The 15,130-nt window shown below is 40.1% G+C and overlaps 1 protein-coding gene across 1 annotated transcript in view; it reads right to left on the bottom strand.

Moving 5' to 3' along the window:
* Window positions 1–14,125, bottom strand: part of DNAJC10 (DnaJ heat shock protein family (Hsp40) member C10) — a 60,028-nt gene extending 45,903 nt beyond the window's left edge. The window contains exons 1-6 of the mRNA XM_062188761.1: window positions 13,924–14,125; window positions 11,809–12,158; window positions 9,103–9,265; window positions 6,950–7,000; window positions 1,375–1,457; window positions 998–1,129 (exon numbers count right to left, since the gene is read on the bottom strand). Of these exons, the coding sequence (XP_062044745.1) occupies window positions 998–1,129; window positions 1,375–1,457; window positions 6,950–7,000; window positions 9,103–9,265; window positions 11,809–12,012 (633 nt within the window). The 5' untranslated portion in view covers window positions 12,013–12,158; window positions 13,924–14,125. The remainder of the gene's footprint in view (window positions 1–997; window positions 1,130–1,374; window positions 1,458–6,949; window positions 7,001–9,102; window positions 9,266–11,808; window positions 12,159–13,923) is intronic.
* Window positions 14,126–15,130: the final 1,005 nt, after the last annotated feature.

The raw sequence follows: 15,130 nt of genomic DNA, 5'->3' as shown, positions 1-15,130 counted from the left end.
CAGGTAAAGCCACTGCCTAAGATGCCACATCCCATATTTGAGTGCCAGTACTTTTGATCCAGCTCTTTATTAATGGCCTGGGAAAGCAGAGGAAGATGGCTCAAGTGTTTGGTTCCCTATGCCCACATGGGAGACCTGCAAAAAGCTCCTGGCTTCAGCCTGCCTCAGTGCTGGCGGTTACAGCCATCTAGGGAATGAACCGGAGGAGGCAAGATGTCTATTTTTCCCTTTGCCTCCTTCTCTGCAAATCCTTCAAAATAAATACATAAATCTGTAAAAAAACAAAAACAGACAGAGAGAGCTCTTCCACCTACTAGCTCACTACCCAAATGCCCCCAATAGCCAGGGGCTACCAGGTTGAAGCCAGTAACCAGAACCCCAACCTGAGTCACCCCCTGAGTGGCAGGACTCAGTACTTCAGCCATCATTTGCTGCCTCCCAGGTGTGTTAAAAGGAAGCTGGATGGAAAGCAGAGGCAGACGGGGGACTCAATCCCAAGCACTCAGATACAGGATCCAGGTGTCCCAAGTGTTAGCTTAACTTGCTGTATCAAAATGCCCACCTCAGTATAGTGAATTTCTAAATGATACTTTGAGAATCTCAGATTCATAGATTTTATGGATGACATTTTAGGAACAATATTTGTATGTTGCAATTTCATCATTGGAAATTGGAAATACTAGAGCCATGTACTCAATGAAATGAGACTTGTAAAAACATTTCATAAAGTACAAAGCTCAACATGCATATTGAATAAATTATATTGTTTAAGGTAGAAACTAAAATGGGCAGAATTTCATTTTGAAATGCAGCAAAGCCGAAGTAATGGCATCTAATGTTTTTATTCATAAAATAATTCAAAATATTTACTACTGGAGCCTAATTAGATGGCTCCAAAATTGAGACTTAAAAATTACAACAAGTTCACATGCTGTGCCTTCTCTGGTATTTTGTTTAAAGTTCCACAGATTTGAAAAACGCCAACTTTATTCCTTACCATTCCAGATCTAAAAATGAAGAGGCTGGGATAACTGTTGACTCCTTTCATTCGGCAAAGCATTCTATCATCACCACAATTAACAGCTCCAATCCGAAGCAATCCATCTACTTCTTTGGCAAAGTCTCTCCACTATGAGAAGAAAGGAAAACAATTACTTCTCTGATAAGTTCATTCTTCTTCAAGCTATACTTTCTGCAAGGAGAAAATTTTTATCAAATAAAACCATATAGACATGAAAGCACTAATAATTACTTCTGATAGTTATAGTTACTATTAATGGGAAAAAACCCAACATACTAAAAAATGGAAAAAAATGTATATACAACAAATCAATTAGAAAAAGCTTTAATAATCTAGATATAAAAAATACATACAGTAGGAGCCAAATCATGGCAGTGTGAACATCCTGGGGAGTAAAAGTTTACAAACCACAGTTCTCCAGAATTAACAGCAGCATCTAAAAATAAGATAATGCAGAAACATCTTAAAATTACTTGCTAAATGTTCACATATGTTTTAATTAAAAAATTTTTTTGTTGCATCAGAATGGAAGTCATAAATCTTTCATACTGCCATTATCATTTTCTGTGTAACTTTTTTCTATAAAAAGAAAATGTTATTTCAAATGCTAACTCTCTGAAGCACATTGGTAAACAAGCAGCAGCCTTGAACTGCAAGATGAATTTGGCCATGATGCTATAAAAAGGGATGGTATAAGGAAATAACAGCCATACTTCATGTAAGAGAGTTCATGTGCATAAGAGAAATAGAGAGAAACAATGCAAGTGACAGAAATTCTAGTATTGTCTAAAGTATAGATTAAGGATAGAGGTCTTGAATTCTTTCTTTAAAAATTTTTAAAATTTATTTTCTTTTCCTATGAAAGGCAGAATGGCAAAGAGAGAGAGAAAGAGAGGGAGAGACAGAGAGAGGGAAATCAAGATATCTTCTATCTGCTGGTTAACTTCCCAAATGCCCACAGTAACCAGGGCTGGGCCAGGCCAAAGCCAGGAGTCTGGAACTCAATCTGGGTATCTTACATTGGTGGCAGGTACTTCAGCTACTATCTGCTACCTCTCAGGATGCACATCAGCAGGAAGCCAGAGAGGAAGTAGAGCAGCTCGACTATAACCAGGCACTCCAATGAAGGATGCAAAGTCCCAAGCAGCAATTTAACTACTGCACCACATGCCCGCCCCAGTCCAATAGTGGGTTCTAAATTTGAATGAAGCAAGTGACCCACATGATTTAACAAGAATTATCAAGATCAAGTTTAATCTTTTAAATAGGATGTTTGCCCTGTAAAAATCATATTGCTTGAAAAGTGTAAGATAAAGTTTAAAAAAACTCAAAACATTCATAAATTATCTGCTGAAGTGATAGATTTGAACACCATATAACATCTAGCCAGCAGTTCACTATATATCATAACCTGTAAAATGACCTGATGGAAGTAAACAAAGCTTATTCATTTAAAAATTTTAACACCATAAGGATGTACTCTGATATTCAAGATAAGAAGGTAAAGGTAATTTACTTTGATTTAAAGAATTTTCATGTAATTCCATACCAAAATCAGTTATCAGTAACTTAAGTTTTCATAAATTATAGTAAGACATCAAACTACACATGCATAGTTTCCTAAATATACACGCAGTTGATTTAGGTTTATTAGAAACACATTCAGGACTCAATATTCATCTACGTTTCAACTGTAAGATAGATCTGTGGGAAAAGTTAAGCTGTATATTACAAGTAAGGTATATAAATCAGGATTTTATTTGTTGTTCTCTGCCAACATTTAAAATGTCCAACAGACAAATCTAGGTGGTGGAAGTAACTACCAAGCCACTTCGAGACCTAGCTGTTCCCCCTCGGATTCAACTCCTTGCTAATGTGCCTGGGAAAGCAGTGGAGATGGCCCATGTGCTTGGGCCCCTGTACCCACGTGGGAAACCTGGAAGAACCTATGGGAGTGGATAGAAGATCTTTTGCTCTCATTGTCTCTCCCTCTCTCTAACTGCCTTTCAATTAAAAAAAAAAAAATTACAAAAAGAAAAAAAAAAAACAAAAACGAACTGCCAAGCTGACTTATAAACTGGTACTAATTTGGGTAAAAGTTCTACTAGAATTAATGCAAACCTTAATAGAAAACAGATAATCTTACTAGATATAGACTACTAATAATGTGATTATTTACACATAAAAATAGAGCAATAACCGGACAAGGTGTTATTGTTCCTAAGTCAAATGAAAATATGATGTTAATACAAGTGTGAAAGGATTCAATTTGTCACAAAACCTTGTTTACTTTGAAAATGTCTATCTTGGTATTTTGTTTCCATAGAGCATGTCTAACATATTTGCTAGTTTCCACTGTCTGTTGAGTAATAAGTTTAAAAATATTTTATATCCAGTATTATCACGGTTCAATGGGATGATTCTGCATAACTCAGTGGCCCAGAATGGAATCTGTTTATTTCAAAATGCAACTTTCTGGGGTTTAGCCCATGTGGTTAAGATGCAGCTTTAGGACATCTGCATCCCATATTGGAATACCTGGATTAAAGAGTCCTGGCCCTACTTCCAGTTCCAGGTTCCTTCTAATGTGCCCTGTGGGAGGCAGCAGGTGATGATCATGCTACCGATGTGGGTTATCTGGATTGGGTTCCAGTCACCTGGCTTTGGCTTGGCCCAGCCCTGGTTGTTGCAGCCATTTGGGGTGAACCAGATGATGCAAGCTGTTTTTCTGGCTACCTGTGTCTCCTGTTCATCTTTCAAATACAGTGAAAATTTAAAAAAATTATAAATTCAATGTTTAGCTTCTAAACCACATAACTATGACTAATGTCTATTAATACTGATACAACTAATAGCTTCTGTTGACGAAGCAAAATACAAGGCAGAAATGCTTAAGTTTCTCTCATTGAGCTGTATTCAAAAAGATGTCTGTGTGTGTACCATTCAGAGTGACTAGTACACATGTGAGATGTTCTCTGCTTTTGTAAAAACTATCTACAGCTTACACATAATGACTGAAATCCATGCACAGTATGGTCACAAACACATTTTCCATGAACTTTTTGAAGATTCCCTCATATGCATGGATTTCAAATTATTTTGTCACCAAAATAAACTTATCTTTTAATTCTATTTTTCCACCAACTTTTTGAAGTACACTTGCACTACTGCACCGAACAAATGTACCATGTTTAATGGAAAGGATGGAAACATTTTAAAAGCTTTAAATATGGAGCGTATTAATCACATTTTCTCTTTTGTACTACAACTGAACATTCTGGCATTAAAAGTGAACTACTATGTAATTTGGAGTAACTCTCCAACTGTAGACAAGTAAGTGGAAAACTGCACAAAATATAAAAGACCTCTGTTGAAAGCATCAGCTACCAATGCAATGAACCATTAGGGGCCCAAGGTATGGGAGGAAGTGGGAATCAAGAGAATAAATGTTTGCCTTTCTATAGGAGGTAGCTGACAAGAAACAGCAGAATTTCCTATAGATCCATGAGCCTAGAAGCACAAAAGGGGAGTTCAGTGCACATGTAATGGCTCTGTAAATACAGACAAACACAAAACTGGAAAGTGACTACTCCTCTTAAGGACCAAAGATCAGCTCTTCAAACATTACAGGCTGTTTGATAAAACTTATTTTGAGATAGTTGATGGTGCCAGCCAGAAGAAAACACAATTCCTTGCTGCAGGAAGAGAACAAAAATAACTTTAAAAATAACTATAATTATTCATATTATTATAAAAAAAAAGCCAAGACTAAATAATCCAAACAATACAAACTGGTAATAGAAACTGTGACCTACAAACCAAGTAGACTGAATTGATATTTACATTAAGTACAAACTGATTCTCCTATCCACCTTTGTTCTGCTTCAACTAAAACTTCAGGATTATCTTGTCTTAGCCTACTAATACCAAGAGTAGAATTAGAGATCAGATATAATAATGGCAAATATATATTGAACCTATCAATATTAGTTAATCAACTCTGAATTATCTCTTAAATTTCTTGGCTTTAATTTATTTTGTTTGGAGATATATATAAACTATTAGCAATTCTTTTTTTTTTTTGACAGGCAGAGTGGACAGTGAGAGAGAGAGACAGAGAGAAAGATCTTTCTTTTTTTGCCGTTGATTCACCCTCCAATGGCTGCTGCACCACGCTGATCCGTAGCCAGGAGCCAGGTGCTTCTCCTGGTCTCCCATGCAGGTGCAGGGCCCAAGCACTTGGGCCATCCTCCACTGCTCTACCGGGCCACAGCAGAGAGCTGGCCTGGAAGAGGGGCAACCGGGACAGAATCCGGTGCCCCGACCGGGACTAGAACCCGGTGTGCCGGCGCCGAAGGCGGAGGATTAGCCTATTGAGCTGCAGAGCCGGCTACTATTAGCAATTCTTAACATTTTCTCCAGTGACAAATGAAAAAGTTTGAATCCATATGCAGTGTAACTAACTGTAAAGTCTAATTCTGGGTGGATTAATAGATTAGTCAGCTTACAGGTTTTGTTAGTTCCCCTGATTCTCTCTGTAATTAAAATGATTTCTGACCCACTGTTCCACAAAAATATTCACTAATATATGAGGAGATGAGACACAGTAACATGTAGTTTGCATAAACACATGTAGTAATGATTCTACTGGCTTGTGACATGGGTATTAGTTCTGTGTACCAACAATCCACATGAATCTAATTTTCTTCTTTTCCTTTGTAGGAAGATACATTTTCTGTTCACCTAGAACTTGCTTAAGTGTTAGCACGCAAGACCTGTAATAAAATAATGTATTTAATAGTTACTTTGTATGCCTGAGCTCACCAACATGATGTAGAAAATAAAACGAAATTCCTTGCTTAGAAGGAAGTGAACAAAATACAGCGGCTACTATACATCTTTAAGGATGATAATATATAAGCCTATAGGTACTCATACATACATTTTTTGCAACTGGCATGCTATTTTAGTTTTCTAAATTAAATGATACTGAAATAGAGAAAAATAAAAATTGGAATTGGTTTGAGGTACAATTTATTGTTTTGCAGTAGAAAAGAAGGAATAGACCTATTATCACCACACAAAGGCTGAAAGAATCTAATATTTGTAATTTCCTAAAATGCAGTGGAAAATGCATTCCCATTTTCACATAAATCACAGATCAAATTAAATCTCCTTCCAAAATAACTACATATTTATTCAGAACTGAAATCACAAAGCTCTGAAATTCTTTTTTTTTTTTTTTTTAACAAGTCTGTAGCAAGCTGACTTAGCATCTACTATGGCTTGGACTTGTTTTGTGCCCTGCAAAATTCATATTGAAATACATCCTCCACTGTGAGGTAGTAAGCGGATGGAAATTTAATCCAGTTGTAGTATTTAGAGGAGGGTCCAATGGGTAATGATTAGGAATAGTTAAGGTCACAGAATGGAATCCCTGTCATTAAATCCTGGTGGCTCTATAACATGGAGACCAGGACACACATGTGCTCCCTGTTGCCATGTGCTATCTTGGGACTCTGCCAGCTGAAGGCTATTACAAGGTGGGCCCCCTTAGTCTTGTATCAGAACCATTAGCCAAAATAAAACTTTGTTTTTTGTAACTTATCTAGTCTGTGGTCTTATGTTATGAGCAAGAGAAAATAGACTAATATAGTATCAAAACTATTATGAACTGATACAGACTACATATTATTTTTACTATTTTTATTTGGTATAAATACTTTGCTGCAGAAAAATTAATGTTTTTATTATGGAACACTGCTCTATATTCTGCTAGGAACATTATTTAATATACTGGATATACCACATTGCCTTTCTAACATCTAAAGAGTTTCTAAATTCCAAACACATTTGGAACTCATGAGTTTTAGGTAAGAGACTGAACTTGAGTTCAAGTTTTAGAAAATCATAGGCTCACAAACTTACCAAATTCTCTTCTTTCTAATGTTATGATTTCAGGATCATCATCATAAATACCTAATTTAAAAAGTATACAAAAATTATAAAATTAAAATATATTACCACATAAAAAGATTACTCATTTTAATCATGAAAAAATCAGTTACCCATACTAAATTTCAAACTCAAACACGCAATTTAAAAAAAACCAAAATAATAATTATTATTGGTGACAAATTTGAAGAGTGATCTACACATACTAGATTCCTCATATGGACTCTTACAGGAGTGTGTGGGAGGGTTCTTATTATTCATATAGTCTCATCTACACAGAAAATTTGTTTTTAACTTTTGATTTTAAATTACAGACTCATAGGAAGCTGCCTAACCAGTAAAAACTCTGTCCCCTTCACCTAGCTTCCCCTAACAGTGTCAGGTTATGTAGCTTTAGTACAGTACTAAAACCAGGAAACAGTGTGTAAATGAGAGTATATTACTGTTACCTACACAACAGACCTCATTCAGTTTTCGGACCGTGGTTTTTAATAAGTGGCATCATCATCAAGTATTTTTCACTGCTAAAAATCTTGTAATTACAACTTATGTACAGGTAAACATAAAAATGTTAAACTATTTGCCACAATAATTACTGTCAATGTGACAAAATTTCTTATTACTATATAAAATATCCAAATCATATTAACAATGAATATAGACCAGAAGTCAGCTTCTGTAGAAGCTATTAGTAAATATTTTAGGCTTTGGCCAACATATAGTTTCATTGCAACTACTCAACTCTGGCTGTGGGGTGTGAAAAGAGTCACAGACAGTATGTAACCAAATGAGCATAATGGTATCCCACTAAAATGTCATTTACAAAAACAGGTGGCAAGCCAGATTTGGTCAATGCAGTGCAATCTGCCAACACCTTATAAAAATTCCCAAGCTGTATAGAAGGCACTTGAAAATACTATTTTGAAAATAAAACAGTTTTGGGAGGTAAACTCTCCAGATATAAACTGAAGAAACTATGTAATCTGAAATAAAAGTACTTCGGTTCTTAATATGCCTTTAAGGCTGAATAACAACCAGGAGAAACACTGGTTATCTGAACACACTGTTCCTGCCTTAATACTTGTGTTTAATTTCTCTATGCCTTTGTTCCTTTAACGTGTTTCTTCCCTCTGCTCTTGCCTTACTTTTTCTTATTCTTATCAACACCTTTAAAGTCATTATCAGTAAGGGTTCCAAATTAGATGGATGGCATTTTCTTAGTAAATAAGACATGCTAAATTTTTTTGAAAGACTTCAATATTTAAGTAATCTTTACTTTAAAAGTATTTAAGATTTAACCAATATATCTTCACATGTGTAAATATAATTTCTATATAATAAACTTTCCTTTAAAACATTTTTTAAGAGATTATTTTAAAGGCAGAGCTACAGCAAAGGAGAGAGGGAGAGAGAAAGAGAAAGAAAGAGCTAGAGAGAGAGAGAGATCAATCTTCCATCCACTGGTTCACCCCCAAATGGCAGCGACAGACAGAGAGCTGGGCTGATCCGAAGCCATGAGCCAGGAGCTTCCTCCAGGTCTCCCACATGGGTGCAGGGGCCCAAGGACTTGGGTCATCCTCTGCTGCCTTCCTAGGTGCATTAGCAGGGAGCTGGATCCGAAGCAGTGTAGCTGGGACTCGAACCGCAGCTTTAATCACTATGCCACAGTGATGGTACCTATGGTAAACTAAGGAGTTAAACAGGGGCCAGCATCATGGTGTAGTGGGTTAAGCAGGATGGCACCAGCATCCATTTGGGTCCTAGTTGAGTCCTGGCTGCTCTACTTCTGATCCAGCTCCCTGCTAATACACCTGGGAGAGCAGCAAAGGATGGCCCAAGTATTTGGGCCCCTGAACCCATGTGGGAAACCTGAAAGCTCCTGGCTCCTAGCTTCAGCCTGGCTCAGCCTTGGCTGTTGTGGCCATCTGGGGAGTGAACCACTGGCTGGAAGATCTCTTTCTCTCTTTTCCTTTCTCCCCCTCTAACTCTTTCACGTAAATAATAAATCTTAAAAAAAAAAAAAAAAAGAGTTCAACAAAATGATATATAATACATAATAAAGGATTGAAACAAAATTAACTTTCATTCAGATAAAAAAACAATTTCCTAAGTAAATATCACCTTACCAAAATCGTAACGATAATAGTTCCAGCTTTCATACTGGCCACCTTGATTATCTTCAAGTCCCTTTTCTCCATATTTGTCATACTTTTTTCGAAGATCCTCATCTTTGAGTACTTCATATGCTCTATTTATCTTTAAAAAGTCACCATGTGCATTTGGGTTATTCTGTTAGAAAAGAGATGACATAGTTAATGTACAATGCAAGCACCTTCAGAGCCTCCATGTAGATTTCAAAATGCAGAAAATCTGGGAGATCAGATACCAACATAAGGAGGTACAATGTGATACGAGTTAGTTGGGATTGAAATGAAGTAGTATTGTCTAAGGAACTACAATATTCAAAAAAACAATACAAACAGTAAGGGAAATGAGAACTGACTCTAAAGACTGACCAGTGTAGTCATACAATCTACGTCACTCCGTCCAAGAAATGCAGCTGGGGCCAGTGCTGTGGCATAGTAAGGCCAACACCTGCAGAGCCAGCATCCCATATGGGTGCTGGTTTGAGTCCTGGCTGGCTCCACTTCCGATCCAGCTCTCTATATGGCCTGGGAAAACAGTAGAAGATTGCCCAAGGACTTGGGCCCCTGTACCAGTGTGGGAGACCTGTAAGAAGTTCCTGGCTCCTGGCTTCAGACCGGTGCAGCTCTGGCCGTTGTGGCCATCTGGGGAGTGAACCAGAGGATGGAAGACCTCTCTGCCTCTGCCTCTCTTTAACTCTGCCTTTCAAATAAATAAATAAAAACCTTTTAAAAAAAATTCAGCTGAGAAAAAAATTGACTAAGTCCTCTGAATCACTTTATAAATATTTGTTGCTTTTAAGACAACTTACATAAGTCTATAGGTTATTTTTCTATTTGAGGCAAAATCAACACATTAACTATAAAAAGATATATGCTCCAACCAGAAAATTAAATAAGAATTAACCAGAGTACCAATTCAAAATTGCATAAGAAATATCTTTTGTTACTGTTTCACAGAACTGGTTTTCAAAGGACTCTTATGTTTAAAAATATCTGGGGGTGAGCGTTGTGGTATAGGGAGTTAAAACAGCTTCCTGCAATGCCCTGGTGCCAGTTGGGAGTCCTAACTGCTCCATCTCCAATCCAGCTCCCTGCAAAGGTACCTGGGTAAGCAGAGGAAGATGGCCCAAGTGCTTGGGCACCTGCACCCACATGGGAGCCCAAGATGTAGTTCCAGGCTCCTGGGCTTCAGTCTGGCCCAGCTGGGACTTGTTGAGCCACTTGAGTAGTGAAACAGTGGATGGAAGATGTTTGTCTCTTCATTTCTCTGCAATTCTGCCTTTCAAATAAATAAATCAAATCTAACAAAAAACATTTGGATGTACAAGGTCTACCATCTTTCTAAGAAAACTTAAAAATCACATTCTGAAATTTTAAAGACAAATCTGAAAAGACAAAAATCATAATGAAAAAGATAACTAATAGTTTCAAAGAAATATTGTGGGGGCCTGGCACTGTTGCGCAGTGGGTTAAAGTCCCAGGCTGCAGCACCGGCATCCCATATGGGTGCCAGTTCAAGTCCTGGCTGCTCCACTTCCAATCCAGCTCCCTGCTAATGGCCTGGGAATACATGGGAAATGGTAGAGGATGGCCCAAGTTTTTGTGTCCTTGTACCTCTGAGAGAGACCCAGAGGAAGCTCCTGGCTTCGTATCAGCTCAGCTCCAGCCATTGCGGCCATTTAGGGAGTGAACCAGTGAATGTTACCCGTCTCTGTCTCTATGTCTCTCTGTAACTCTTTCAAATAAATAAATCTTAAAAAACAAATAGTGTCTAATGTTAAGCTTTATGCAAAATGAAATAATCCTATTTAAAAATTCCATCAAGAAAAAAGTATAACTATGTCTTTTTTGTCACTAATGAAGGCTAAATCTTACTAAGGGTTGATTAGATAACTTATAAAAATGCCATAAAAATTAAAACTAATTTAAAAATATTATTGGATGTGTAAGCACTGTATTTGGCTGTTCTTAAAGTTCTTGTTTACAAGACTTCTGAACTCTCGTCTATGGATATATGCACAGAATAGCAAAAGTTAAAGCACGCTATTAGCTATTACTGTTAATTTAGTAACACATACCCTGAATTTTAAAGAAATTCCCCTGCTACTGTTCTAAAATATATATTTTTAAAAAAATTTTACTTATTTATTCAAAAGACAGAGAGAGAGAGAACTCCCATCTGCTGGGGCTGGGTGGACCCTTCTGTCTGGATCTCTCTGAGTGGCAGAGCTCCAGCCACCGAAGTCACCACTTGCTGCCATTCAGAATGCACACTCAGAAAGCTGCAATCAGCAGTGAAGCCTGACTTCGACCCAGGCATTCCAACAAGCGATGTGAGCGTAACTGGTGTCTCAAATGCTTCGCCAATGATGGCCCCTTTGTACTAAAACACTTAATCTCAACTCACTTTACTAAGAAAACTACCTCAGACATTACTGTTTTGAGATTAATGTCTTTAATAGAACGGCTGCAAATTAGTTTACAAGTTAAGGCTGGCATTTTTGGTGTTGTCATTCCATCACACAGTTCTAAATCAGAACCCCTTGCTTTTTTCTATTTTAGCATAGCAACTTAATTACAGGTTTTGATGTAGAATTGTTCTTAGTATGTTGAACACTTTAAATAAAAACACAAAAACATACTAAAATACCACAATCAGGTACTTAAAACATTTTTTTTACCTACCGGATTTTTATCAGGATGTAGCTTCAATGCCAATTTCTTGAAAGCTTGCCTTATTTCTCTGCTGCTTGCAGTTTTGGACACTCCAAGTAAACTATAAAAATCCTGATCTGTGCCCACTAAAATGGCCATATACACTATCAGAAAACAGAAACCGATCCTTTTCAAGTCTCTGATATAGGCATCTTTATTTAAGCAGACTCCCATTCTCTTTTTTAATACAAGCTCTGATTTAAGTGAACATTAAGATTCACTGCTGGTTCCAGTTGATATAATATGCAACTCTGCGAACTTTTGTCCACATTACTTCAAGGTTCAATCAGGCCTTACAAAATTGGCTCCAAAGTGTTAATCTAAAGGAAAGAAACCAGGTAATTAAAAATGTGTTTCAAATTAACCAGCAATTACACGTTTTTATCAAATAACATGGTCAGCAATACAATCTCTGCAAATCATTATCAGTGCCCCAGACTCTGGACTCCTTTCTTCACTGCTTCCACATTCAAAGATCCAGATTTGTGAGACCACTCAAGATAGCAAAAAAAAAAAAAAAAAAAAAAAAAAAAAAAGAGAGAAAAAGAAAAAAAAAGGTAGTGAGTGGTGGTAACTAGTTAGAACACTTACATACATGCCCAGCAATTTATAGTTAGAGCTTCTTATTGGCATCACAACACAGGGTGGAAATAAGCTTTCTTTCCTGTTTTTCCCCAGTGTTGTCTTTTAGTAATACTAGTTTCTGTTTTATTTACTTCTTTATCCCCTTAAGGCTGTCTAGTTTTTTTTAATCAAATCTCATTTCCAGGAAATACCCTTTGAGGGGACTAGCAGCAGATTCCTCTCAAAGGGCCCACCGTCTTCCTAAACTGTTCCTAACAAGGCAGTGAGTTACACTCTTAAAGGGACATCCTTTTTCCCTGAGTTTTCTCATAAGTCAGCTAAAGTGAATTTCGGTGGACACTGTTTTATACAAACATTAGGATAGGGGCCGGCGCTGTGGCACAAGCAGGTTAAAGCCCCGGCATCCCATATGGGTACCAGTTCAAGTCCCTGCTGCTCCACTTCTGATCCAGCTCCCTGTTAATGTGCCTGGAAAAGCAATGGAGGGTGGCCCAGTCTTTGGGCCCCTGCACCCATGTGGGAGACCCTAGAAACAGCTCCTGGCTCCTGGCTTTGGATCAGCTCAGCTCTGGCTGCTGCAGCCATTTGGGTAGTGAACCAGCGGATGGAAGACCTCTCTCTCTCTAACTTACAAATAAATCTTTTTTAAAACACACCAGAATAAAAACTGCAAACTACCAGTGTAATTCTACTGCAAACTTCATGCTTGGTAGAAACAGAAATAGGAAAAGAAACAGAAACGGAGAAGGAACTCAGTTATTTAGACCTGTCCACCTCTCCAAGGTAAAAATAATCTTCACATCATATCTAAGCGTGTAGTTTCGTTCCAAAAATCTCAGAAAGCTCTGAAAAATCTAACTTCCCGGGCATCCTGTCAGTTTCTGCTTTCTCAATTCAATTCTCGATTTAAGAAGAATTTCTCCTTACCTGTGAATCAGTCTTCCTCCTTTCTAAGCCCTGCTTTTCCTCTCATAAACACAGACCTTTGTAAAACACACCGAGAGCGATGAACAGATACCCAGAACACAAGCCACCACAGAAAAGGAGAGCCCGTTCTCACTCCGCACTTCGGGGTCAGGTGCTCCAGGCTTAGCGGCGGCTCCGGGTCAGCGTGGGCGTGGCTGCCCGGCCCAGGGCCCCAGCGGCAGCACAGGTGGACGCCGCAGGTCAAGGCTACGCGAACGCTGCGAAGCCGCCCTCCCTCCAGCGCCGGATGGGGCACTGTGGAGACGGGGCTGTGTTGGGGGCATGCACTGTCAAGTCCTGCTGGCGGCTGAGGGAGGGAGAAGGCAGCCTGAGCAACCGGGCTGAAGTGCGGAACTGGAGCCAGGGGCGGCGGACGGCCGGGCAGACGAAGGGTGCAGCGGGGAACAGCGGGAAGCAGGTGCGGAGCGAGCCCGTACGCCGGCGGTAGGGGCGGAGAGGAGGGGACACCCCGGCGCGCAGGCATCTCACCCCTCCCCTTCCCGGAGGTCCCGGGGCCCCCTGGCCCGTGCCCACCTCGCCTGCAGCAGCTCCTCATCCTCGATCCCAGCGCCGGACTCCGCCCAGCCGAGCCCAAACCGTGCTGGCGGGAGGGAAGCACGCACTCTCCGGCCGCCGGGGCCCCGTGCTCGGGAGAGGGGAGGACGAGACGCACCGGCAGCGAAGAGCGCGCGCAGCCAGCGCCAGTCGGCTCCTAGCGCGCCGGTATCCACGGGGAGCCGGGGCGGGGCCTGGCGCCAGGCATTGTGGGAAAGGCGTAGGGGAGTAGGCCGGCCTGACCGGCCACGGGCCTGCAGGGCGCGGCGCCTGCGACGGCAGCGGCAGCGTGACAGGGTGGTGCAGGTTTAGGTTGACGTGGCCATTGTGCGGGATCCGGCTCCGGCTCCGGCTCTGGCTCCGGCTCTCACCCGGAGCTGAAGGGCACGCTGTGTCCGGGCAGCCCGCGCCCCCGCACGGACGCGGCAGGCCAGCGGAACGGAGGCCGACGAGGCCCGCCCCTTCCTGCTTCCGTTGCCCGGGCGACCGGGAAACCCGGAGGGCGGGTTCGCGGTGCGATCTGTCTGTGACCCGGTCCTGAAAGGGAAGCCGGGGCTGCGGGGAGTTTGCTGGGTGCCGCGGGGCGCGGGAAATTTGGGTGCTTTCCTGAAATGATAGCGATTGCGGTATCCGCCTGGAGTATTGAAGAGGCCGTAGGAAGCTTGGGAAGAATAAAATTGTTTACAGTTTTGTGTATCAGACGTTTGAACCTTGGACCGTGCTTCCTGGCTTCCGAGTCGTCCAACGTAGAAATCGGGTCCTCTCATCTTTAAATTATTTGGTTCGGAAACTACATTTCTGATCCACAGCAAAATAACGATTGAAGGAACTACATTTGTGAGATTAGAAGAGGAAACATCACGATTAGAGGATATTCGCTTATGACATCAGCTCTACATCAAATAAGTTGTAATTGATAACGATATTCTGGGTAGTAAATCAAATGTCGGGTTCCTAATATATTTTGGAAGGTGGAAGAATGAATCAAGACAGAACTATTGAAGCAGCCTGATATGGTTAATATGTACCAGGGGCCGATTTGAGCATATTTGTATTGACCCAGCCTTCGAAATAATCTTATGAGATAGCAGCTATTACACGCATTTCACAGTTGAGGAAACGGAGGTAATAAGTGAGAGAGCTGGTGTTCAAACCTAAGCAGTGTGGCTCCAGACTTTGATGTTAA

This window comes from Lepus europaeus, chromosome 1, assembly GCF_033115175.1.
Source record: "Lepus europaeus isolate LE1 chromosome 1, mLepTim1.pri, whole genome shotgun sequence".
NCBI lineage: Eukaryota > Metazoa > Chordata > Mammalia > Lagomorpha > Leporidae > Lepus > Lepus europaeus.
The sequence above is the reverse complement of the archived record's forward strand: the minus strand, read 5'-3'. Positions and strand labels throughout refer to the sequence as shown.